The sequence below is a fragment of the Hipposideros armiger genome, unplaced genomic scaffold (genome assembly GCF_001890085.2).
Source record: "Hipposideros armiger isolate ML-2016 unplaced genomic scaffold, ASM189008v1 scaffold_24, whole genome shotgun sequence".
In the NCBI taxonomy this organism is placed as follows: Eukaryota; Metazoa; Chordata; class Mammalia; order Chiroptera; family Hipposideridae; genus Hipposideros; species Hipposideros armiger.
Window position 1 is genome coordinate 3,314,755 of NW_017731374.1, and position 25,319 is coordinate 3,340,073.

Consider the following 25,319-nt stretch of genomic DNA (forward strand, 5'->3'; position numbering starts at 1 on the left):
GGGAGGGAGGGAGGGAGGGAGGGAAGGAGGGAATAAAAGAAAGAAAGGAATGATGGAAGAAGTTGGCTGTTGACTGCCCTTTTTTGGTTGTTATCTGAGGCCTTATTACTTAGGATGATACTGCAAGTGTCTCAAAAGGAAAGGAATCACTTTTACCCTTTTCAAATGCATATTATTTATAATACAGCTAAATCCTTCCAACATGTAAATAGCCCCTATGAGGAACACACTCCCAACAGCACAAGCTTGTTACCTGATATTATTAATCTGCCACTTAGAGGCTGTGTGACTGGAAGCTCTATCTCAATGACCTCATCTGTGAAATGGGTATAATAATAATAGTGCTGCCTTCATAGTTCATTATGAGGGTTACATTAGTGAACGTTTACAAAACACTTAAAAGGGATCTAGGGACAGAGCAAGCATTTATGTAAGAATTTATTCAATTTAAAAAAAACCCAAACTTTTACATTTAAATGCAAGCTATTCTCTCCAATATTCAATCCAACCTTTATTTAATTTAGAAAAGTGTTTGGAAACTTTCAGGTTTTTTACTTTAAATCAGCTTGTTTCTGCTTTATTATAACTTGGGAGGGAGGAAGGAAGGAAAGAAAGAAAGCCAGGGAAGGAGGGAGGGAATAAAAGAAAGAAAGGATGGAAGAAGCCGGCTTAGCTGACTGCCCTTTTTACATTCCTGTTATAGCAAAATGGCAAAAGTGTATCTTTGCCCATTTTTCCCCCCCACCAGTGGTCATATTTTTACCGAATTAGTGTTTCCTCCATAGAGTAGGGCTGTTACCATGTTTTCTGAATAGTCGGATTATCAAATTTAGGACTTCCCTTGCTCAGAGGGCAAGTGTGAAATCAGAATCGTGGGCCTGGCTTTCCAGGGTGCTGCCATTGGAAACCTGACACTCGGTTGTTGCTTGCCTCATTAGGTCACCACTTTGGGAAGGCTCCTCCCCCCTTATTAAGGAAAAGTCTGCTCCATTTGTTTTGGCTCCAACCAACCTAACAGTGTCTTTAATTCAGCGATGGACTGTTTTCCTTGGAAGCTGGGGAGTCCGGTGGTTTTTGGATCAAGCTTAAATTCTTGCTGGAGGTTCCAAACTGGAAGTCAAATGACCTCACCCACTAGGGGTGGGGTAGGGAAGAAGGCGGGGCAGGCCTTTGGACATCGGATTTTGAATGTTGGAGGCTATTCATCATGGTGCCTAATGAGGGGGACAAACCACTTCATTATGCTGTTCAAATGCAGGGTCCTTAGATCTGGTTTTGTTTGTTTTTATTGTTTCCATCTAGAATAGAAAGTATTTTTAAGCTAATCCTTGGAGGGAATAATGGGTTGAAAGGATACTACTGTAGACAGATACAAGACAAATCCGTTATGAGGGAGACCGAGTGAAGGTCACTCTAGAAGGACTACAGGCTGGATTGGCAAGAGGTCAGAGGAAGCTTTAGGTCAGGAGAAAGACAGTAGAGGTAGCCCACACCCAGGGAGGGGTCCGTTGGCACCTGTGCTTTTCCTCTGTCAGCAGCTGTGAGTGGAAAGTAAGGAAGGGCCGCTCTCATAGTGAACATGGGCAGCTTGGGCAGCCATTGTGGAGGTCAGGGGACTCAGGGCTGAGCAGGAATTACCCAGACTTCCGGGGATGTGCACTAATCATCAAGGTGAGCATCCCAGCTCTTGGAGATAAAGCTACTCTGTCTGGTCTCTCTCAATTCCTCTGATATTCCAGGTTCTCGAGCAGAGATTTTTTTATTTTTTTTAACCAGAGGTCCATGGGTCTTCTAAGAGTGTCTGTGGAAGAATTCAAGGGGTTTCCGAACGCTCAGAAATTATACACGGAATGCTGGATACATGCGCATTGCCCTGAGAAACACTCCCTAGTTCTTATCAGATTCTCAAAAGGATTCTGTCATCTGCCCTCCGGCAAAGCTTAGAACCACAGTCCTAGGTGGTGTCACGAATCCCACCATAGAACACCTTGTATTTTTGTCTCCTTTAGTCGCTTAGAATATGTGTAGAATTTGGCAAAGCCAAAATGTTACAAAAAGGTGTAAGATCAAAAGACCTTGGATTGCAAACTCCAGAGGTAAGAAGCACGAGTCAAGAGCATTCATGAGTAAGTGCTGGTCTAGTCTGCAGGGCCATATTGGGCACACCTGGGGTCTTAGCTCAGGCTGCCTTAACAAATTACCACAGACAGGGTGGCTTAAACAACAAACAGTGATTTCTCGTAGTTCTGGAGTCTGGGAAGTCTGAGAGCAGGGTGCCAACAGATTTGGTTCCTAGTGAGGGCTTTCCTCCTGGTTTGCAGACAACTGTCTTCTCGCTGTTTGCTCCCAGGGTGGAGAGAGAGAGAAAAGTAAGCTCTCTACTGTCTCTTCTTATAAAGGCACTAATTCCATTGTGAGGGCTTCATTCTCATGACCTAATCACCTTCCAAAGGTCCCATTTTCATCACATTGGGGGTTAGGGTTTGAGTGTATGAATAGGGTGGAGGGGGACACAAACATGCAGTTCGTAGAATCTAGTGCTGGGCTGAATAAACAACTCGGGAGCCTTCATTGGAACATAGGCACATCTATGCAGAAACTCATCCAGAGTGATACAGATATCCATGAATAAAGCAAGATTATGCTCAGGAGCTTTGGATATATTGTCTCATTGGATCATCACAATAATCTTATGAAATGGATGCTGTTATCTTTCCCATTTTATAGACAGAGTGATTTAAGCGCAAAGATGTCAAGTTAAGTTTCTCAAGATCATGGAGTGGTAAAATTGGGATTTGAGGTCAAGTTTGTCTGGTCTATGCTTCCTCCCAGCTTTCGTAAGCAGCCATCATGGCGGCTTGTGGGACACTGATTTCTCTGACAGAAAGTCACACGCTGTGTTAGGAACTGGGAGGGATAACCACTGTTCCTTCCCAAGGAGACTGCCAGGCATACCCTGTGGGAGTGGGATTGCTGCAGCTCTGTGGCGTTAACATGAGGAGACTTGGTAAGTTCGAAAAGGGAGGGGGAGGCTGCATTCCAGGCATAGCTCATGGGATGAGAAAGCACCAAATTTGGAGCGGGACAAACAGATGAAGAAGGTGTCAAGTTCTGTGGGGAGGAGGAGAGGGTACTGAAGGCTAAAACAGGGTTGAGCTCTGGCAAGATGCTATGGTGACTTAGCTGAGCCTCAAACAAAGGAGAAACGTCCCAGAGCCCTAGGAGCCTCCCCTCCCCCAAGTCAACAAAGGCAAGTTCCACATCACGAAGGGGACACAGTCCCGGATGGAAACTGATTGCCTGTTTTCCAGGGAGATCTTCAATTCGAGCATAGAACTCCCTGGTCACAGGAAAAGCTATCTCAATCACAAATGACTTGTCCACTTGCAAAAGATGGTGTCCCAAGGGCTGGACTCAGGGGTGAGTGAAAGGTCAGGAATTAGAGGAGGAAAGACAGTAACCGAGTGGGTAGAAGAGAAACAAAGGAGAACAGACAGGAGGCTCCTGGGTTCCTGCACAGGCATCAATGCTCTCACATCCAGTGGCGAGTTCATAGCTCTGACTCCAGCCCAGATCATGGAATGCAACAACCTCCCTCTCCTCCACCTCTGCTCCAGGAGAGAAAACAACTGGAAGGGCGTCACAACAGAAGGCCAGCTCAAATCTGAGTCAGAAGTGCCCCTGCCAGCTGCACCACTACCTCTCCCCACGGGCACAGATGCTGCTTTCACTGGGGAGGCCTGGAGGGCTGCTAAGTGTCCATTTCCGGAAAGGTTGGGCCTGACTTGGGAGCTTATGGGGGTATGGGAACTGCTTTCTCTAACATATAAGAGCTGCGTCTTGTTTGTATTCACACCCTTCTCAGAAGCAAAGGGTGCAGACACTACAATGAAAACACGTTCCTTTGTTCAAGTCAGCACACGCCCCATCCTGGGAGCCTCTGGAGGGGACACCTTCCATGTTCTGGACCCCCCCACCCCCCACCCCACTGCTCCTGGCTCCCAATCAAGCAGCCGCCTCTGTGGCGACTGTTTTTCTATCCCCACCCCCCAAGGATGCCTTCCTCTCTAGTGGGATAAATTTAGCTCTGAATGGATGCAGAAAGGAGAGCACATTCACATAAACACAGACCAAATAGCTTTCCCATATAGGTATGACACACACACAATTGCACAAAAGATCCAGTTTTGCTGTTTCCTTCTCTCCTGCTTCTCTCTGTTTCTTCCATCTCATCCTTGGACTCCTGCACCCTCTTCTGAATTTATTTAAGCAAATTCAATATGTGGATCAGAATGTGGGGCTGTTTGTCTTCAGAACAACAAAACAGAAATCCCTTGAGTGACTGAGGAACATTGAGAAGTTGGAGAGAGCCATTGGTGATGCTGGTCATTTTCATTTATTGGTTTGGTTGTCTTAGAAACCCCCTCCAGAAACTTGGAGGCCTCTTTTGTCATATGTGTTAGCAGAGTCTTTTCTCCTGGTGGGCTGAGCCTTGGCTGCTGCAGAATGTGGCACCACCCTACAAACTCTTCCCCGCTGATCTGTCAGCATTTTCCTAAGTCCCTAACTCAAGTCATCCCTTTCGCTGTAGTCCTTCTCACGGACAGAGCGTTCATAGTTCTCAAAGCACTTTCTCACTCAGGAGTTCCTTTCATCCTTACAAGAATCTTGTGGGGGCGTTAGCTACTCCTATTCCTAGTTTTTCAAGTAGAAAGCCTCAGCTCAGAGCAGTTAAGTGACTTGTCTGAGGTCACACAGCAAATGGCAGAGTTAGGATTAGGACCCAGGATTGGGACTTTGTCTTGTGTTCTTCCCACTGTACCTTGAGCTGCTTTGGGGGAAAGGCAATTTTTCCAGGAGGCCCCAGCTGGGAGGGTTATATATTGATAAAGAGAAATTGTTAAGGCTGGTTGGCTGTCTTAGTAAGACAGGCTCAGGGGGGCTGGACCCAAGTTGGATCCATTTTGCCTGTGTATGGAGGGTGGACAAGGGGTGGGCATGCGGGATTGAGATTCTGGACACTTCAAAGGGCATCAGAAGGGCTCAGCATCCACAGGTGGTAGGAGCCGAAGCCAGGCTTTCCATACTTCATTATTCATTCCACAACCAGGAGGGCACACAGGATTTAGCTGATAGGCCACTGTCCCTCTACCGCCAACCCCACAGGAAGCCTCTCTCTCCTTAGCAGTGCTGACTTGCAGAAAGCATATGGCATTATGGAATCCTGGCTAACAATGAAAATGTGGATGGCCACACTACAAAAATGGGTTGCAAGCTGACGAGGCACATCGTGGTTATTGTCCCCTAAGCTCTCTGAGAAGCCAATGACCCGATTGTGTCCACTGGCATTAAAGAACCAGAATGGCCTTCCCAAAGACTTAGCCACTTGGTAGCTCATCTAATTCACACCCAAATCTAGAATCAACACCAAGGAGCACCTTTAAGAGGCAAGCATGGAGCTCTCCTAAAGACTCCAAAATCAGCTTTCCTTTCCATCCTTTCCTAGGACTTAATTTATTCCCTCTTAAGAATTCCCTTCTCATTCCTTCTTGTTTACAATTATTAAATAAATCCACTCCAAAAGACTCATAGGTGCATATTACAAGGAGAGTCTGGTGAAGAAATTTCTAGACAATAAGTGACACCGAGCAGAATCCTCCCTTTTAAAAGATGAAAAGAGAGTAGTACCCACCAATGTGAGGAGTTTTAAGAACACGAAAATTCGTTAAACAATAATAATAAATAAAAAAGCCTACATAAAAGGGTAGATAAAATCAAGTCACTTGATTTGGTCCATGACATTTTTAATGAGCAATTATGACCTGTGGCCAGTTTTAAACATTTATATCTGTTATTCTGATTTCTCACAATATCCCGGTGAGGTGAGAGTTATTATCCTCCCATTAAAGATGAGGAAAACGAGGCTGACAGAATTCAAGGCAGTACAGTGGGTGAGTCTGAGGGCCGGTTTGTAACTTGTCTTTAGAGCTCATACCTCTTGTGTCACGCCCACCCCCCACTTCCTAATCCCACTTTTCAAAGCTGTTGTCAGTAACAAGACTATAATGAACCAACATCTGAATATCCCAGCAAGGTAAATGTAGACGATTGGTCCCTCACCATCCAGCTCTAATTCCTGTATACTCCTTACACCACCTCAGTTCCTTTAGTGACTCACAAAGTCAGTCCACTAACACTGCCAAAGCTAAGTGAGAGGGGGGGAAAGCCATCAAACTGAACTACTGACATTCATTTCTAGATAGATTCCCCAGGTGCTATGTAGACACCCTAGTCCATTTACACCTTATGTGACATCCAGCCTAGTTTATTTCCCACGCTGGTGCTCTGTTCTCTAACTTCTTTCTCTGTCTTCTTGTACCACGGGGACTCGCTATCATTTGACTCCCATAGAGAAAAACAGTACATACTTGAAATCCCATCAATGTTCCCAAATTGTTCATAACCACAGGGTCCATAAGGGTTCCAAGCACTGTTCCCCCCTTTTTGATTCTGTGCCGCCATCGCATATGTTTCGAATGACCACATGTTTGAAAAGATCCTAGGCAAAAGAGAGCTAATACAAAACATGAACATTCTGGAGGACCCTGGCATTCCTTTCACAGTAACTTTGTCAAAGGGAAGCTTCAAGTTACGATAACATTTTACACTCTTCACTGCTCCACAACAAGACTTTAACTTTTACTCACTCAATGGGCCTTAGCAAGTTATCTCCCTCTCATTTTATAGAGCTGTTTTCCCCACAGGGTAATAGGCTGTGATCATTTGTGGTTCCCAAAGGACTCATGCCCTAGAATAGATTTTGAAATTTTTATTAACAAAACATCTAGTTTGCAAATCTAGCATTCCCTATTCTCTCTGTATATAATGCTTTGCAATGCAGCATCTATCAGAAAAACCATTATACAATGCGGGTAGTGCTTACGCAACGCAATTTAACGTCCCAGCAAGAACCAGTGATTTGTTACATGCATTATGCACCATTGTAATAGATCTTTCTAGGTTTTAAATGTGTCGAGAGCAAAAGGTCACCAATATTACCACTAGGCTACAAATTCTTTGTAATACCAAGCCATAGCCTAATGTCTGGTATAAAATAGCTATACCATAAAAGCTTATAAAAGAAATGGCATAATTTGGTTATAAATGTCTGTGTTTGTAATGGGTTCAATGATTTTAAAAAGCTAAAATGAGAGATTTGAGGAGAGAAGTGCTGGGAGAGGAGAAAATGTTTTCCCTTTGCTCTTTGGCCCAGCATCAGCCATTCATTTCATTTCACATGCCTTCACATGCCCCCTGTTTCACTTAGAATCCTTAGTCACAAGCAACAGAAACTGATTCCAACTGATAGGAGCAGAGAAGGCATGAATTGAAAGTGCATTAAAGTAGCTCACTGAAGAACTGGGAAGGCTAGAGAAGGAGGCTTGGACGATGGACAGGACCAAAGGTAAGCTACCAACCTGAAAAAATTCTCTAATGTTGTGTCTTCAAGGTGGTTGGCAGGTGCCCATGCCTGGCTGAGTCCAAGTTGCATGCCATGTCATAGGTTCTGGGGAATCTTAGAAAGCCAGTGTCTGTCATTTCCCAGCTTCTAGGATGGGAGGTGGCTCTGACTCTCACTATGGCTTGTAATATGGGAATTCCCCAAAGAGGAAAAGGGGTTCACAAATTGGGCCGCCAAAATATACGAAAGAGTCGGCTATACTTCCAGCTGGCTGAAACCCCAGGGTCCAGTATTCTGGATTTTTTCTTTCCTTTGAGTTTTGCTGTACCTGCTTTGACGATCCCCAACACCGAGTAACCACAACACTTCATATCACGGATCTCAGCTGGTTCAAAACCATGTAGAAAGGACACACCATTGGTCATGAGTCTTTTGTCTATTCCTAGTAAACTCATTTTGTACAATGGTTCCAAACCAATCCCTAACCCCTACTTTATTTTGTACATGTATTCAGAGAGATGTGTCCCAGGAGATTCTCATACATACTTCTGGTTGGGAAACATGTTTTAGACTTTCCCATTTCCCACAGCTTCTTTACAAACCAATTCTATTTTTCTGAAGTCCCCCCACTACCATGCCATCAGTCTCACCCCAATGACCCTTCCATCAGCAGGGAAAACTAGGCCATCTGACGCACACTTACTGTCAACTTTTCTCTCCTTCATCTCCAAGTTTACTCTTGTCTTTACCCACCCCATCCTCCTGCCTTGCTTCATTATTTCTTCTTTCTAAGGCTAAACTGGCCACCAGTGCTCAGCTGGATGCCATTTGGTCTAATCTGAGACCTACTACTTAACCTTCCCTTTGACTGTGTCTTTGACCTCACGTTTTTGGTGCTTAAGTCCCTTCAGCCCTGAAATATTCAAGTCTCACCTGACCTAACTACCCTTCAACTCTACCCTTCTTTCCATAGACCCCCTTCCTGTCTCCACCCCCCCTTCCCAGCCACGCCCCATTCATCTTTCACATCCAAAGATTTGAAAGGAGTGGTTTGCACTCATGGATGCTTCTGCCCCTACTTTTTACTCATTCTCAACTCTCCGTAACTGCTTCTGGCTTCATCTTCCACATACACACAATGCTCTTCCAGTGTCACCCATGACTTCCTGACTAGCCAATGACCTCTTCTTAGTCTGTGTCCTTGACCTCTCAGAAGCATATGACCCTGTTGAAAACCCTTTCCTCCTGTTGTGGCTTTTGGTACAACCACCCCTCCTGATTTTTCCTTCTACTTCTCAGGTGATATATTCTCAGCCTCCTTTGCTGGGCTTTCTCCTCTTCTTGTTCTATTTTCTCATCTTGGCCATTCTCATTTCTTTAGCTATAACCTCAAAGTAAATGACAACCAGATATATGTCACTAATCCTGATTCTTCTCTCTTAAAGTTCAGATCTTTCCAACTGGTTGCTTTCAAAGGGTGCTCGGGCTCTTCTCTCACCCCATTTCCCCTTCCATGATTCCTTTTTAAAAATTTGTGGTAAAATACACATAGCATAAAATTGACCTATTAAATAACTTTTAAGGGTCCAGTTCAGTGATATTAAGTCCATTTCACACTGTTGTGCTCCTCTATTCCTTTTCAATGTCTTTATAGCTGGGGGGAAGGACCATTTCTTGTTCACTTATTAATTACTGGGGCCTGCCCCACCTCCATCTCACTGGCTGAGCCTGGTGCTGAGAGCTAAGAACCAGGGTTCTGTGGAGTCTCATCTGAGTTTACAACCCAGCTCTCTGACTCTGGCTGAGTCTCTCAACCTCTCCGGCCTTACTTTCCTCATCTTGTTCTCTACTCTTGTTGGGTATACAGTCACTCTACTGCTTTGTTTATATGTGAGTAATAACAGCTTTGTTTATATGTGAGTAAACACCCCTCCAATGACTCGTACTGCTAGAGCTGGTGCTGGAAATGAAGGGAAAATAAAGGGTTTGAAGACAGCGACGGGTCTTAGCCAGAAGTAGAAGTTCTGGATATACCGGGGTGAGGTTCAAATCTGGCAATGGCTTGGATTTATGACACAAACCACTCCACCTAGACCCGTTATTAAAGGGAAGGGAAAACAATCAATTGGTAAAATTGTTTTGGTGACTGCTTCAGCATTTGGGCAAAGTAGCCATTGCTTATCAAGTGACAGGTAAAACCTCCATGAAAGTTGAAAAGGCGATTTAGGTGAATTGTAAGAATTTGCCCAGAAAGAGATTTGGGGAAATCTGAGGTACATGCCTTTTAAAATGCCTTCTTAAGTCCTGCATTTAGAAAAGCATCAAGGACCTAAAAAGGACACATTGGGGTTTTTTTTTGTTGTTGTTGTTGTTGGTTTTTTGGGTTTTTTTTTGGTTTTGGGGGTTTTATTTCATTTTGGGGGGAGGATATTTTGCTTATGCTTGTTGGGGTTTCTAGCGGGTTCCTCCTCAATGTTAAGAAGAATTTTGTTTTTTAGCATTTATTTCCTTTGGACTGGTCTTACTCATCTCTCATATCCTGCTGCCCAGGGCCTGCCACAAAAAATGCACTTTAGCACTGTCTTCCATTTCGGTAAAGAAGAGGTGAAGTATTTGAGTGAGCAGATCCTACTTTTCCTTTTAGAGACCATATAGAAGGAAAGACCCTGAATGTCACAGGATAATGACAGAACAGATTGCCCTTTACAAAGCACCTTTATATACTTTATCTCATTAACTACTGAGGACAACTTTGTGAGGGTAACTATTGTGATCCTCCATTTTTCAGACGAGGAAACTGAGGTTCAGAGTAGTTAAGTGAGTTGCCCAAATGTTTCATAACTAATAAGTTGCCGGGCTTAGCTAAGCACCCAGGACTACAAACCCTCTGCTGTCTTTCTAAGCTACATTTGGCTTCACAGAGGGGTGGCCTGTTTTGAGCTATACCTCTGCCGGAGACCCTGTCTGAGAACGGGGCCATCTAAGGCATGTGGGCGAGGCAGCCCTTCCCTACTGGAAATGTTCCCACGTGGAGCCCAAGCATCTGGCATGCACTAGAAGGCGGCCAGAACACTCGGTGGCCACAGCTAGCACGTAACGGCACGTGCTCAGGGCTCCCCGTTTTCTGCCAGAGGCCCCTCGGCTGGCATTTGCTCGGCGGAGGCCCCAGAGAGCGCGGGGCCACCCAGACGCGGCAGCTCTGCGCCCTAGCCGCTCGCCTTGCGCCCGCGCCCCAGGTGCCCACCCGCACGCGCGCCGCCATCTGCTCCTTGAGGTCCTTCACTCCCCCTGCCCCCACCCCCGCGACAGCCCCGGCGTCCCCTGCCCGCCTAGCGCCGCCGAGGGCCGCGGCCACCGGTCTCGCACACCCCAGGGGCGGAGCGAGGCGCCGAGACGTCAGGGCGGAGAACGAGCACGGGGCGAGCGCGCCCTCCCAGCGGCAGCCCGAGGCCCACGTTCCCGACTGGCGCGCCCGGCGACGGCGGGGAGATGCAGTTAGCGGCAGCGCTGGGGCGCAGCCAGGCGGCCGGCCGGGCGGGGGCCAGAGGCTGAGCCCAGGCGAGCCAGCCGCGCTCACAGCTCTGCCCGCCACCCCAAGAGCGGATCCCGGCCTCCCATTGGTTTCCCCCGGGGTTCTAGCGAAGCCCTCCCGGGGTGCCCATCAATTTTTTGGGGTGACTACAGCGTGTGTTTGTTTTTCTTTCTTCTTTCCTCTCCCTGTGTGCCCTTCTCCAGGATGGCAGAGGCGGAATTGCACAAGGAAAGGCTGCAAGCCATAGCAGTAAGTCCACTTTCATTTTATTTTCTTGCTCTATTGTCTGGGATGGAAACTGGAGTGTTTCGGGCCACCGACATTCCAGCACAGTAGCCGTGGGGCATGTGTTTGGGGGATAAAAGTCTGTCAAGACTCAGCTGTGCTGCCTTTTCTTTTATACGTCTGTAGATAGAAACCCCCAGGGCGCGCTTTGGGCTGGACTTGAATGTGGAAAATTGGCTTAGAAATAAGATGCTTGCTACTGGGCTTTGGGGGGAAAACTAAACAGACGTATGGGGGGCGATTCCTGGAATATTATCACCCAGTGCTAAGTGATACCTCTGACTTCATACTCTGGAAAACGGAGAGATCGGTGACCAGAACGGTGGCTGCCCTGCTCTGCGGGAGCCGTTTCTCTGCTAAGTGGAAAACCAGCAGTCAGCTCCACTGCCAGCCACGCGGTAGAACCTCCGTCCTGAAACCAACCGGGAGTGTCATTGCCCCCCCCCCGCCCCGTTTCTGTTTGATATTGACAAGGGCACCGGTACAAGCCAGCACCCGGGAGGGGCTTGGGGACTTCTTGTAACAACTGGGGTCCTGGGAATAATATTCCAAGAGAGCCTCTTATGGGTGTGGATAATCTGAAAAGCTATTTTCAGCATACAAAGGAGCAACCCGTTTTGGCAAAGTTTATGTGCACTTTCAGGAAAGTGTACCCATGTGCATCTTGGTAAAGGAGAGAACTCTGAGACCGCCGAGATTTGAGCACTCTTACCACAGTGTTGCCAGTGATCCACAGATGTGGTATTTTTACTGGAGTCACCACAGCTGGATTATATATTTCCTTTGCAGATGAGGGAATGATTACTGCTGCTATATGAAATAATAATTAAAAGAGAAGGTTTGTTAACATATTGGCATACAAGAACCTCCAGACATTTTTCTACTTAAGTACTTTTTTTTTTGGTCCAGGAGTTCCCTGGAAACACATATAAATTTGTTGGAGAAATAGTGTGTAATGTTTTGGAAGCAAAGCACACGAGTTTTGAAAATCCTTTGGACAGATTTTTTTCATTGGTAAAAATGCATGCAGACCTTTTTAAAAAAAAAACAGAAGTATTTGATGTGGTCTCTATGACTGTGAGATCCTCTTTGTCGAACTCGTCAAATCTTCAGTGTCTTGGAGACTTGACCACTGAAGGGAGAGAGAGAGCGAGTGAGAGGCAATGTTGAAATACGATGGTTTGCCTATCGAACAATCTTGGAGTTCTGGTCCTCAGAACTCAAGAAGGCTGTTTTTTTCTTTTCTTTCCTTTTCTCTTTGTGCATGTGTATTTTGCTGGTTAACGAAGTTGTTCATGGTTTCTAAAGGTAGTGGCCAGGCGGTGTGGCCAGTGTGTGCTGAACTCGATAAGAATGGAGATATTCAGTTATTGGTGCCATGTAGCTGGCGGGTGTTTTATGGAAATGGAATAATAGGCTGCTTTAACCATCCATGAAGTGGCTGCTCCAGGGAACGCTCAGTTGCTCCCACAGGCTTCTGTTGAAGGTTTCCAACAGTTGTCACATTTTCTGCCTTTGCACGACCAGCTTTACTGGATGCCGGAGGAACAGCTGAACTCCATGAAAGGATTTGCTTTCTGAACGGGGAGCCAGCAGCAGCTAACGCTGGGGCTACCCCTTTCCAAGTAGAGCTGGGTAATCCCAGGAGGGGCCAAGTGGATTTTCAAGAAGGAGGTAGCCAGTCTTTTGGAGTTCCCTTGAGTGTACGAGAAGAATAAAACAGAAATACTCGTGTTTATTCAGCTTTGGGATTGAGTTTGGCCTGTGTGCCTGGGAAGGCGTTGATGGTTTCTCATGGACATTTCGGCTTCAGTGAATATATATGTTATCAGTACAGGTTTTCTAACAGTGAAATCAGTGTGTGTGTGTGTGTGTCTGTGTGTGTGTGTGTGAGTGTCAGACTGGGCCGGGGCCAGGGGGGGGAGGGGAAGGGAGGGAGAATATTAAAAGATGGGGAGGAGAAGGGGACTTGTGACCACCTCAGTAATTAGTTCTGTGCTGCGATTTGGCCTAGTGCACACTCAAAATTCGGTAAATCCTGCCTCTCTCTGTCACCTTCCTAGAGTTTTCAGGGGCCCCTGAGGAACTCACAAGCCTGACCTCAGAGCCTAGTATTCCTGAAGTCTCTTTAGAGATGTGAGGGAGGAAGAGAACAAGTCCTCACCTTTTCACCAACTTGGGCTTCTCTCCCAGGGGCAGAGCAGATAGACTGGGATGCCAGTCAGTAGGGTGTTGGGCAGTCTTTAGTCTGGGCCTCAGTTCCTTCATCTATAAAATGGGCTCATGAATTCTACCTCATGGACTGGTTGTAGAATTTAGATATGATGCAGGTGAGGTAACTGGCAAACAGTTACCATTGGATGGTGTTGAGGCAGAGCCCCCAGTTCCTGTCTATACTGCTGCCTTGCCCTGTGGGGCTTAGAGACAACATGGCTGGAGTGCAAAGAGTCTCAATAGCCTTTTTTATCCTTTCTTTTAATTCTGACTGAAGGCCAGGTCTCTGCCCAGCATCAGTTCCTCTAGCTGTTTCAGATGCAGCAATGTCACTTGAGGATTCATCCATCCATTCGGTCAGCACATATTTGCAGAGTGCTTCCTCTGGGAAGGTACTGGCACCACCACAAAGTCAGTGTCCCCAAGTTTCAGGCACCAGAGGAAAGATTTTACCCTTTGCACATTTAAATTCTGAAAGGCCTTGTGACCCAGGATGCTTGTCCTGTGATAATCTGTGGGGTTTTTCTTCTGAAGGGAATGAAACACTCAGAAACTATGGCATTTGAATTGACTCTGCCAGTGGAGTTCAGAGACCAGTCAGTGAGCAAAGAGGAATCTCATTCTGTTTCCTGCCAAAAGCAGCTCAAGTCCATCTTGACCACTGTCTCTGCTGCCAGGTGATCCTTTCATCTGTAGGGACGCTCCCAAAACTGTAATTTGGAAGACAGCAAAATGCCTCTGTCTCAGAGTGAATGTGACGGATAATTCCAGGGAGTAATAATTCAGTAGCCATTTATTGAACATTATTTGGCAAGGCACTGTGTGACATGCTTTTTTTTAAAAAAAAAACCTTAAGTTGTCAATAGTCTAATGGAGGAAATAGAAAAGCACATGAACGATTACTGCACGGGGGCAGGAATACTGAGGTACATGAGCACACACGCAAGGGCAAGGAAGCCATCCTCAGGGAGCTGTGGACACTTCTCAGAGAGGAGACATTTGAGCAAGCCCTGAAGATGGGGTAGTATAAAATATAAAACAACATCATGACCTTCCCCATTAACAGAAGACATTTATTTGTTTGTCGTTAGTTTGTTTATTATCTATTTGGAACAGTTAGTGTGAGAAATGAAAAGCCAAAAAGTGTGAAGAAAGTTAAGTCACTAGCTAAAGGCACAAACTCAGTAACAAGCCTGAAGTGCATTTTATTCATAATACGCATTATATCCTTGAATCCTAATAACAAGCTGATGAGGTAGGAACTACTATGTTGTCCATATTTTATAGATGAAGAGCCCAACATTAACAGATAGTGTCAAAACCAGGATTTGAACCCACACTGCAGGCCACTGGAGCCCCTATAGTGACTGTTACTCTGAACTGTCCCCCAGGGTGGTGGTAGCATCACATACCTTTCCCATGAGCACACTGTGCACATGGTTCCAGTAACCTCAGTGTGAGCTGCTGAAGGGGCAGCAGACTGTCTCAGTAGCACAGGGAAAGTCCGAGATGACCAGGAGGCCCACATCCTTTTGAGAGTCTTCCAAGCTGAGTTGTGGTGCCTGGAAACACCCGATGTAAGCTGTAACTTAATGAGTAACATTCCCTTGGGGAAGGCTCCACTGCATGTCAGTGGAAACCAGCTCTGGGGGAGGATGTCTGCACATCCAAGAGGAAGAGCATCATCCTTGGGCACATGTGAAGATAACTCAATGTGACAGAGGTGGTCTTGGACCAAAGTCCTTTAGATCCTTGCGGACAAGGCCACAGGCCGGCACCATGAGTGTGTTTATAAGTGCGGAAATATGAAGGGTCAATCCCATCTACACTTGGTCTTTAGGGAACTTTGTCATTTAATAAGAACCCGCTCTGCAGAGTAATAAAAACTATCTTTCGCATCTGGACAGCCCTTGACAATTTACAGAAACCTACACATGTTACCTGGATTCTGAGCTGTTCGGGGCAGGCCTCATTATCTCCATCTTACAGGTGAGCATGCTGAGAGATCCAGGCTCACACCATGAGATGTGTTAAGTCAGACTCTCCTGATTCCCGATTCCTTGTGTTTGTGCCACATCTGGCCTTGGAAGGGTGCTCTGATAAGGGCTGGAATGCCCGTAAGATGCTTCTGAGCTGGAGTCCTGGGTGGAGGGGAGGAAAGGGGTGAGCTTAGGGATATGCGGGCCTGGACGTGCCTGTAAGGAATCTGCCCTTTCTGGGGTCTCACTTTGGGCCCTTCTCCCTCTTTAAACTCTCACCCCGAGGGTTCAGTTAGTGGGCCTGGGGCTCCCATCTGCTCCCATTCTCTGTCCTGAGAAGGCCTGGGTATAGGTGGGAGGTGTCGGTGGGTGACGTAGGCTGGCTTTGCCCTGAGCTTGAAGAGAAACACTTTTGTCATTTCTTTGGACTCATCCCTTAATGCCTCTTCTTGTCTTGAGTACCAGGGTTGGAGTGTGGGAACAGGGGCCGAGACAGCCACTGAGATTGTCCTGCGTGGCCTGAGCAAAAGTCCTGGCTGGTATTTGCCTGTGATCAATTGCAGCCTAGCTTCCCAGGTCAGAGATCCCTCAGAGGGTTTAGAGACCCAGACCCAAGCCTATAGTAACAAAAATGGTTATACTCATGGGGACCAGCCCTATATATGTGTCTTGTAAACCTCTGTCTGTCAGTGGCAGGCAGCTGGCAAAAGGCTGGAGAACGGAAGATGCTGGCCATTCATTTATCTTGTTCCATTCCAGAGACACAGATGATGCCCTGCTTCTCAAATTCCAAGTTATGGCCTAAAAAATGGTTCTCTCAGGACGTTGGTGCTGAGGAAGGGTTCACCCTGGCTGAGTCTGCAGGGACACCCAGCAGATAGGAGACACTTGGGGCCCATTCAGAGTCATTGCCGGGTATAGGAGTACCAAAGCTGGCCTTGCACAAACATACACAAGGGTTATATTCTTCTTTAGCCACTTTTTTTTTTGTACCTCTGAGTAGTTCAGGCTTTAGCCTCTTGGGACAAAAAAAGCAGCTGCTCTGGCAAGTGCCCTGAGAAATATAGCAGTCATCACTGCAAAGACAACTGGGGGGCTTGCGGGTTATGACTCATCAATACTTAGAGGGAAGCCAAGGCTCAGTAGAGGTGCTTCTGCATTTCTTTGGGGCTACCCAACGCTTCTGGGACCCCCAGCTGTTGGTCTTTTGAATTACCCGCAATTCATCACTAATCCCTCTTGGAGATGCTTATCGACGCTTGGTCATCACGTGGCGTGGCATTGACTGAGACAGCAAATGGGCATCGACACAGGGAGACGGTGCTTCCCTGGGATGGCAGTGCCTCGCACAGTCTGGCAAGTTATGAGCATGAATTCTGGTACCCAGAAGCCTTGGCTCAAGTTCCGGCTGTTTTATTAGCATCTGCCTGACCTCGCTGTCCCTTAGTTTCCTCATCCATAATTGGGGATAATGATCTTACCTCAGGGAACTGCTGTGAGGGTGATTTGAGAGATTTCATGGGAAATGCTCATAGCGAGGATACAGAAAACACCCAACAAAAATGTTCTATTTATAATAAGCATCTTTAAGCAGAAAATGGACACAAAGAGCAAAAGATGAAGCCTATTCACCTCAACATTTTTGTCAAAGTGGGACATTTCCAATGACTAGGGTAACTGCTGAGAGTTTCCAATGCACAAGGATAGTAATAACAATAAAAAAGATTGCTTACGGTGGGCAGGAGTTGCAAACTCCATAGGTTCCAGAGGCCAGCATGTAACATAAATGAATGACACAGACTGACTGGGAAATTGTGAGGACCTGCAGAGCAGATGTCACTGCTCGGTTTAGGTACAGTTAATTTATACCATGTGAGAACGTGCGGCCGATGTTGTCACAGCAGCTCACTTTTAAGAGAAGCCAGAAATCTGCTTTCTAAAAATGTGAGATCTCCCATTTAAAAAGAGAAGAGTGTCAACTAGTTGAAAAACTTTTAAAAAATGTGTACACACAACAGAATTCCTTTTGGTCAACAGGTTGACCTTTTACGACCTCCCGATGTAGGTAGAGCTTGAACTTGACCATGTGCTTTCCTTCTGCTTGACTTATTTGGATTTTGTAAGGACACTGTGAAGTGGTACCCCCAACACCCCCTAGATCTTTCGTAATGTTACCACATCAAGTTCCATTTTCACCAGGGATTTGTGAGTTTGGTGTCCAAATGTTTGGATCGTTGGAAAGACTGCATATTTGCTATATCTTTTGATATCAAGCGAGCTCCTTTCCATCACCGACATTATTGTAACTCAGAATACTCCCATCTAGGTAGGTGACTCCTGCCTCAAAATTAACAGAAACATTTAAAAACCATCAGTACCTTGAAGTGGGAAATTCCTGTTGTTAGAGAAGAATCTGGAAGAACGAGGTATGCAAATCTGAGCTTATCACATATCACCCAGGGTGTTTGCGATGATTCCAATTTATTATCAGCCTCAAGTAATAGGCAGTGTAGGGAGACCCAGCTGGGCTGAGGACTTCTAGTAATAGGAGCAGCAATTGGGTATAGACTTTTTGCCAGAAATTCAAGAACACAGAGATTCTCAAACTTTAGTACATTAGGATCACGTGGAGGGCTCTTTAAAACACAGATTGCTGGGCCCCACTCCCAGGGTGTTTGGGTCAATGGGCCTGGGGTGGGGCCTGAGAATTTGCATTTCTAGCAACTTCCCAGGGGATGCTGTTCCCAGCTACAGGTGCTGTCCTGGGCCATGCACGTTGAGAACCCCTGGTGAAGTGGTAGAAGACCAGTGGTAAAGGGAGATTATGGCCTGTGTCCTTGATAAGTGCCACATGTCTATTGTGACATGCCCAGGGCTTTGTGAGGTGTGTATATTATGAAGAGGTGACATAGAATAAAAGATGGAATTCAGTTTTAATTAGTGAGAGCCTAAATATAGCTCAGTTTGAAAGCGGTGGAGTTGTGTTCCTCTCACATCAACGGGATCATCAAAAGGAGGTCTTTGTTTATCGTGGGAATTTGCTTTACTCTAGTTAAAAAAAAATGAAATTTCTGTCTGTTGGTCACTTAAAGATATCTGTTTGAAGGGTATGTTTGGGACTGGATGATCAAAACTATGGACAGCAAAATTCATTTGGGGTGGCCTTACGGGGCACCTTAGTGTGACAAGAAGTCATGCAACTGAGCAGATACCCAGACTACAGTGGGAGGCCTTATGCACGATATATATTATGATGCTATAGATGGAGAAGTCCCCTAGCAGATCAGCCAATCAAGGCTTGTGGCAGCTGCTCCAGCCTGCGGGCACTGCTTTTCGATGCAGCTGCTTCTCACGTGGGCAACTCTTAGCAGGATGCCAGGATGAGTAGCAACTGAGGTTCATTTACTTTATGAAGGTCAATGATTCTCCGAAGGCAGTCTGGGTGCACACAAGCATGGCTTGTTGTTGGCATATCAAAGAGGAGTTTATTCTTGCAAAGATGTCACCCAGGCTTCCCTCACCCTTATTTGTAGCATCCATTGTTTGAGCCAACCCTTCATTTTCAGAAGGACCCAGTCTCAGCCAGACTGTTATCTGTCTTAAAACACAAAGCACAGAGGCTACACTGTGCAGGGTGAGGCCCAAGAAAACATGGATGGACTGTGGCAGTGGCCGGGTCTCATGGGGTACTTCACAGAGGAAAATGCACACATGAGGGGGTGAGGGGTTGGGTGAATCTCACACAGCTGAGACCCATTTCTGACAGGAAACGCTGGCAGAAGCAGAGGTTTGTGTGGGGTGGTGCATATTGGAGCTACATGTGCCCTTGGTTAATTATTGTGTCATTCTTTTGCATTAGTTCTCATGTTGAATTAACATTCTTCCAAAGGAGATCATTAAATACACAGAGAGACAGACAGAGACAACCCTATAGCTTATTTCCATAAAGCCTGGACATGTATTAAAAATACTTTGGGGTAGCAATGCTTCTATAGCATCCTATGAACTTAGCTATAAGAAAGGAATGGAGCACCCTGGCACCTTTCCTTGCATAAGATGGAAGGGGAAAAAAAGCCAGATGTTCCCCCAAGATAAAACCTCCAGCTGTAGACGAAAAACACCAGACGTCAGAACACATCTTCCTGCCCATCATTTTCCCGGGCGGCCTATTTCATTACCCTCCTGGCTTCTAGGCTCTTGACAGTCTGTGCACTACCAAATGTCTTCAAGGCATTTGTAAAACCTGCCCTGACTTTTTTGCTGAAGTATACTGGTTTACTTACTATTCTAGGTGGGTGGGATCACCCCCCCCCCGCACTGCCCCTTCTTCTAAATTATAACCAGTCATCTGAGTATTCACTTTATTTTTAAATTCAGGGCTGAAACTTAAAACTTTGAGGGTTATAAAAAAATGTTATTGTTAAGCAAAAAACATGCTTGAAAATTTAACCCATTTGGTGGTAGGTGGGGGATCTTCTTTTTCTGAGTTCGAGCAACAGCGCCAACAACTTGGAGGCAAATAGATACCACATGGAGCTTCAGGATTGGACAGCTGTGATAGTATGCATGTCCCACATGTGCCATGATAGATAGGCTGGCGTCTAGGAGAGGTGTCTCTTGGCTGAGAGGCAGCAAGTCAATCCAGTGGCTTCTTCAGGCTCCTGGTTGGTCTTTTTTTTTTTTAATTTAATTTTTTTTATTGCTCTTCTTTGGAAATTGCTATAATCCCTGGAAATAAAATCTTAAAATCCTAAAATCTAATATTTAAAGGAATATTCAGATTTGGTGTTCACCTTTTAGTCTTTATCGTTCTCTTTTCTGAGGCAATGGAAAACACTACACTAATGGCTCTGACTCTTTTTCTTTTTTTCCCCCCATTTATAATTGCCATCTATTAGTTTCGGGTGAACAACATAGTGATTAGACATTTATATGCCTTATGAAATGATCACCCTGGTTTAAGTCTAGTACCCATCTGACACCATACATAGTTATTTATAGTATTATGGACTATATTCCCTATGCTGTACTTTACATCCCTGTGACTATTTTAATAACTGGCAATTTGTACTTCTAAATCCCTTTCACCTTTTTTACCCATCCCCCCAGTCTCTTCCCATCTGGCAACCACCACTTTATTCTCTGTTTCTATGAGTTTGTTTCTGTTTTGTTTGTTCATTAATTTTGTTTTTCAGTTTCCACATATAAATGAAATCATATGGTATTTGTCTTTCTCTGTCTGACTTATTCAACTTAGCATAATATCCTGTGGGTTCATCCGTGTTTTGGCAAATGGTAAGATTTCATTCTTTTTTATGGCTGAGTAATATTCTATTGTATAAATGTGCCGCATCTTTATTCACTGGTCTATCGATGGACACTTAGGTGGCTTCCATATCTTGGCTATTATAAACAGTGTTGCAGTGAACATAGGTATACAGATATCTTTTCAAATTAGTGTTCTGGATTTCTTCAGATAAATACCTAGGAGTGGAATTGCTGGGTCATATGGTAGTTTTATTTTTAATTTTTTGAGCAACTGCTGTACTGTGTTTCATAGTGGCTGCACCAATTTACAATCCCACCAATAGTGCACAAGGGTGCCTTTTTCTCCACATCCTCTCCAACACTTGTTATTTGTTGATTTATTGATGATAGCCATTCTGACAGGTGTGACATGATATCTCATTGTGGTTTTAATTTTCATTTCCCTGATGATTAGTGATGTTGAGCATCTTTTCATATGTGTATTGGCCATCTGTATGTCCTCTTTGGAGAAATGTCTATTCAGGTCCTCTGCCCAGTTTTTAATCTTATTGTTTGTTTTTCTGGTGTTAAGTTGTGTGAGTCTTTATGTATTTTGATATTAACCCCTTATCTGAGTTTCTAGGGCCTGATTTGTCAACTCAGGCTGGGAATACTTGCTGCCTCTAAAGGGGTGCAAAGTGGTTCGAAAATTTCCTTGCCCCAGTGGGACGGTGAGACATATGAGATCTGAAAAGTGGAAAAGAGTATGGGGGTTCCTCAAGACATTAAAAATAGAACTACCATATGATCCAGCAATCCTACTTCTGGGTATATATTCAAAGGAAATAAAATCGTTGTCTCGGAAAGATAGCTATACTCCCATGTTCATTGCAGCATTATTCACAGTGGCCAAGATATGGAAACAACTAAGTGTCTGTTGACAGATAAATGGATAAAGAAAATGTGGTATATACATGCAGTGAAATACTATTTAGCTCTAAAAAAAAGGAAATTCTACCACTTATAAATCTATCTTGAGGGCATTATGCTAAGTGAAATAAGCCAGTTGCAGAAAGACAAATACTGTACCATCTCACTTACATGTAGAATCTAAAAAGTCTTAAAAAACAAAAGGCTTCAGAGCCTGGATCAAAGGATCCAGAGATATGGATCAAAGGATACAACTTTCAGTTAGAAGATGAATAAATTCTGGAGCTCTAATATATAGCACAATGATTGTATTTAATAATAATGTATTATATACGTGAAATTTGCTGAAGAGAATAGATCTCAAGTGTTCTTATGACACACAAAGAAATGGTAACTGTGTGAGGTGAAGGATATGTTCACGACCTTAATTGTGGAAATCATAATATGTATGCATATCGAAACATCATGTTGTACACTGTCAATATACAAATCTCAATCATACCTCAATAAAGCCGGGGAACAGAAGATCAATTAAAAAAGAAAAAGATCTGAGAGCTCGTGGCTAACATGGGTGGCCCTCAAAGGAAATACTGCTTTTCCATACAAGCGAAAAGACACTGTAGGACAGTGGTGAGCCCGTTATCTGAGGGCCCGTTTTTCTTTTCCAGGTGGTATGCAGGCAGCCTGGTTCATGAATAGCAGATGTGTTCAATATTTAGTGCTGTTCATCCAATAAAACTCAATGAAACCTGAAGGATATTTAAGAATAGGCGGGATAAGTCTTGTGGGGATGGGTCAGAAGGCAGGGCGGAGCCGGAGGGCTGGCTGTAGAATATACTCTCTCAATCAACTACTAGAAATAAGACTCCAGTAGCCTGATCTCCTCCCCCGCCACCACCACCACCACCACCCCTATTCACACTGGAGTGAGAATGATAGATATCCAGTCAGTATTGGATCTGATAGGGGAGAATGAAGAGACAGCACTGGCTCTGACAGCACAGAGAGGAGGAGGCGAAGGTGAAAGTAATTTCAATTGCTCAATTACGCTCCTTTCTCTCCCTCTTCCCACTGTCATCTCTCTCTGTCTTGACATGTCACTGGATGATTCCAGCTTTCCATATGCTCTAAGCCTGGGCCCACAGAGAAAAGCTGGAAGCCGATGGCTAAGCAGTGGAGGGGCAGGAGTGGGGCGTGTCCCCTATAGGGAGACAAGGCATGCCAGAGCTCAGAGAGCAAGTAAAATGTTGGAACTTTATCCTGTAGCTTCTTGAGGGGGGGGAGGGAGGAAGGGTCCCCCAGTTCTTAAGAGTTTCCCGTGTGCCAGACACCCTGCTGAACACCCCAGATGTGCGCAGGTGCCAGCTTGACGTGGCAGCTGAGCTTTTGGGACTGTGGTGACTAGGAAAGGGGGGGCTTCTCAGGGGGCTGGCAGCTCTCCACTCCAGCTGATTGGTACTTTGCGGGAATACAAGCCCAGGATCTTATACGTTTTCCAAAGAACCTGGAAATCTAGGTTTTGAAGGAAGTCTGTTGATGTTTAAATGTGCATAACAATGTAAACACTGTGTGGGCCAAACCAAGCATAACGGAGATTTTAACACAGTGTGGGCGGGATGCCTCCCCCATCCCACCATCCCAGCCCCCACCCGGAGCCACCAGGTTCCACTTCTGCCTTTCACAGCGTACTTTCATTTGATTGTAAAGCTAGTAGTATGCGGGGGGGTGATGGGGTGGAAGTGTTCTAGCTTGAAGCTAAGTGCGATGGAGATACGATCATGCAAGTTGGGCAAATGGGTAGGATGGGCCTGCCAGAAGCCCATCGAGAGCCCTCTGGGATGCGGATGGGGACCCTCTCAGAAAATCATAGTCCCAGGTTAGAGTCGGGACTGCTGCTTAAATCAGTTCCTTATCCAGCATGGTGGGTGAACCTGTGAATTCTCTGTAGGAAGTAAACAACGGAAAGCACTCTTTAAAAAAAATTTTGATTAGGGCCGGCCGCGTGGCGCGATGGTAAAGAGCTGGCTTGGGACACCAGAGGGCCCCAGTTCAGATCCCACATATGAGGGCCAGTGACACTGCCCTCCACAGCTAAGATGCTGAACAACAGCTCAACCTGGAGCTGGGCTGCCCTAAGTCGCGGGCGACACCGTAGGCTGCAGCCCCTGCTGCAGTGGGTTGCCATGGGCTACTGTGTGTAGCCAGCAGCCAGCATGAGCGGCCAGCAGCTGCTGTGAGCGGCCGTCCAGAAGCCAGCAACTGATCTGCCTCGCCCGGGAAGAGCGCAATGACGGTGCCAACTTGGGCCAGTGAAGCAACGTCCTCCACAACTAGACTGAAGAACAAAAGGACAGCAACTTGTCTATTCCCCTCCCCCCAATTCCCCAGTGCTGTTCCCATCCCCCCAATTCCCCAATAAAAACCTTTAAAAAGAAATTAATTAACATAGAGCAAAAATGACCGTTCTGATGTACACGTCTCAGAATTTTAACATATGTGTAGAATTGTGTAACCACCAGCACAGCCATGATACAGAACCACTCCACCAGTCCCCAGAATGCCCCCAGGAAGCACTGGTTTTTAAACTCTGTCCAATGCCGGAACGTAAGTAGCTCTGCTTGGTCCAGCCTTGTACCACGACTTTAAGGATTCTGAGATCAGGTAGGGATGGGAGGGTGGAAACTGGGGTCCCCAGTCTTTGGTGGATAACTGTTTCATAATGAGTGCCCCTCCCATACCTGTATGAAATTCTTGCTTTTCCGCAATAAATACTTTCCGTTTCAGCCTGGCTCCTTTTTTCACCATCCTCTACCAGGATTATTACATTCAGCAACTAAAAATATAGGATGCTAGTTATTGCATGGGAAAAGCTAGTATACCACAACAATTTTTGTTGTTTATCTGAAATTCAGACTTAACTGGGCACCCTGTATTTTATCTGGCAAGCTTGTCCCTCTTACATACATCCTGCATTCACAACTCTGTTCAGAGCCCACTTTTTCTAGGTCTGTACTTCACTCGTCCGTTGTGAGTATGAAAATACTCACTGGTGTTAAATCGTAGTTTGTCTGTAAGGAGATAGCGCATGGACGGGAAGGACAAGAGTGTCCCCCCAGTACATTAATGTGTTTTCAGGAAATGTTTGTGACCATTAGGCATAGCCTTCCTGGAGAATAAGAAACGGCCTAATGTGTGTTCGAGGGAGGAGAACGACTGGATTTCAGAAATTGGTGCATTTCCCAGGCCCCCTCCACTCCCCTCCTTTGTCTCAACCTTGGAATAATAGAAAACTGCAAAGACTAAACAAGGAGATTGTGCACACTGGGTGAGTTTAAAAATACCGCTGGAATGCTCGCCTTCAGCAAGCCATATATCTTATACTGCATTGAGCAAGACGGGGGCCTTGTGGCATGTCGCAAATGAGTCATGCCGTGGTTACAACCAGGTCGTTGCCAGCCTGGGTATTTTGGTGGAGAGTGCTGTGATGGTTGGTTTGTTTGTCTTGTTTGTTTGTTCTTTCATTTATCAATTTTACCAGCATGATCTCAGCTCAGCCTCACAAGGAGACAAGGAGGAAAATCAATTTTGCATAGCGTCTTCAGAATTAAGAGCGAAAGGAAATTCCAATTTGCTGTCTAGAGCCTCTAGAGCAGCGGTTCTCAACCTTCCT

General features: G+C 45.5%; 1 protein-coding gene across 2 annotated transcripts in view; it reads left to right on the plus strand.

Annotated features, from left to right (window-relative positions):
- The window catches only part of PALM2AKAP2 (PALM2 and AKAP2 fusion), a 428,602-nt gene that overhangs the window by 91,802 nt on the left and 311,481 nt on the right, over positions 1-25,319 (plus strand). For both annotated transcript variants that reach the window (XM_019635851.1, XM_019635843.1), the window contains exon 2: positions 11,198-11,243. In XM_019635851.1, the coding sequence (XP_019491396.1) occupies positions 11,198-11,243 (46 nt within the window). The remainder of the gene's footprint in view (positions 1-11,197; positions 11,244-25,319) is intronic.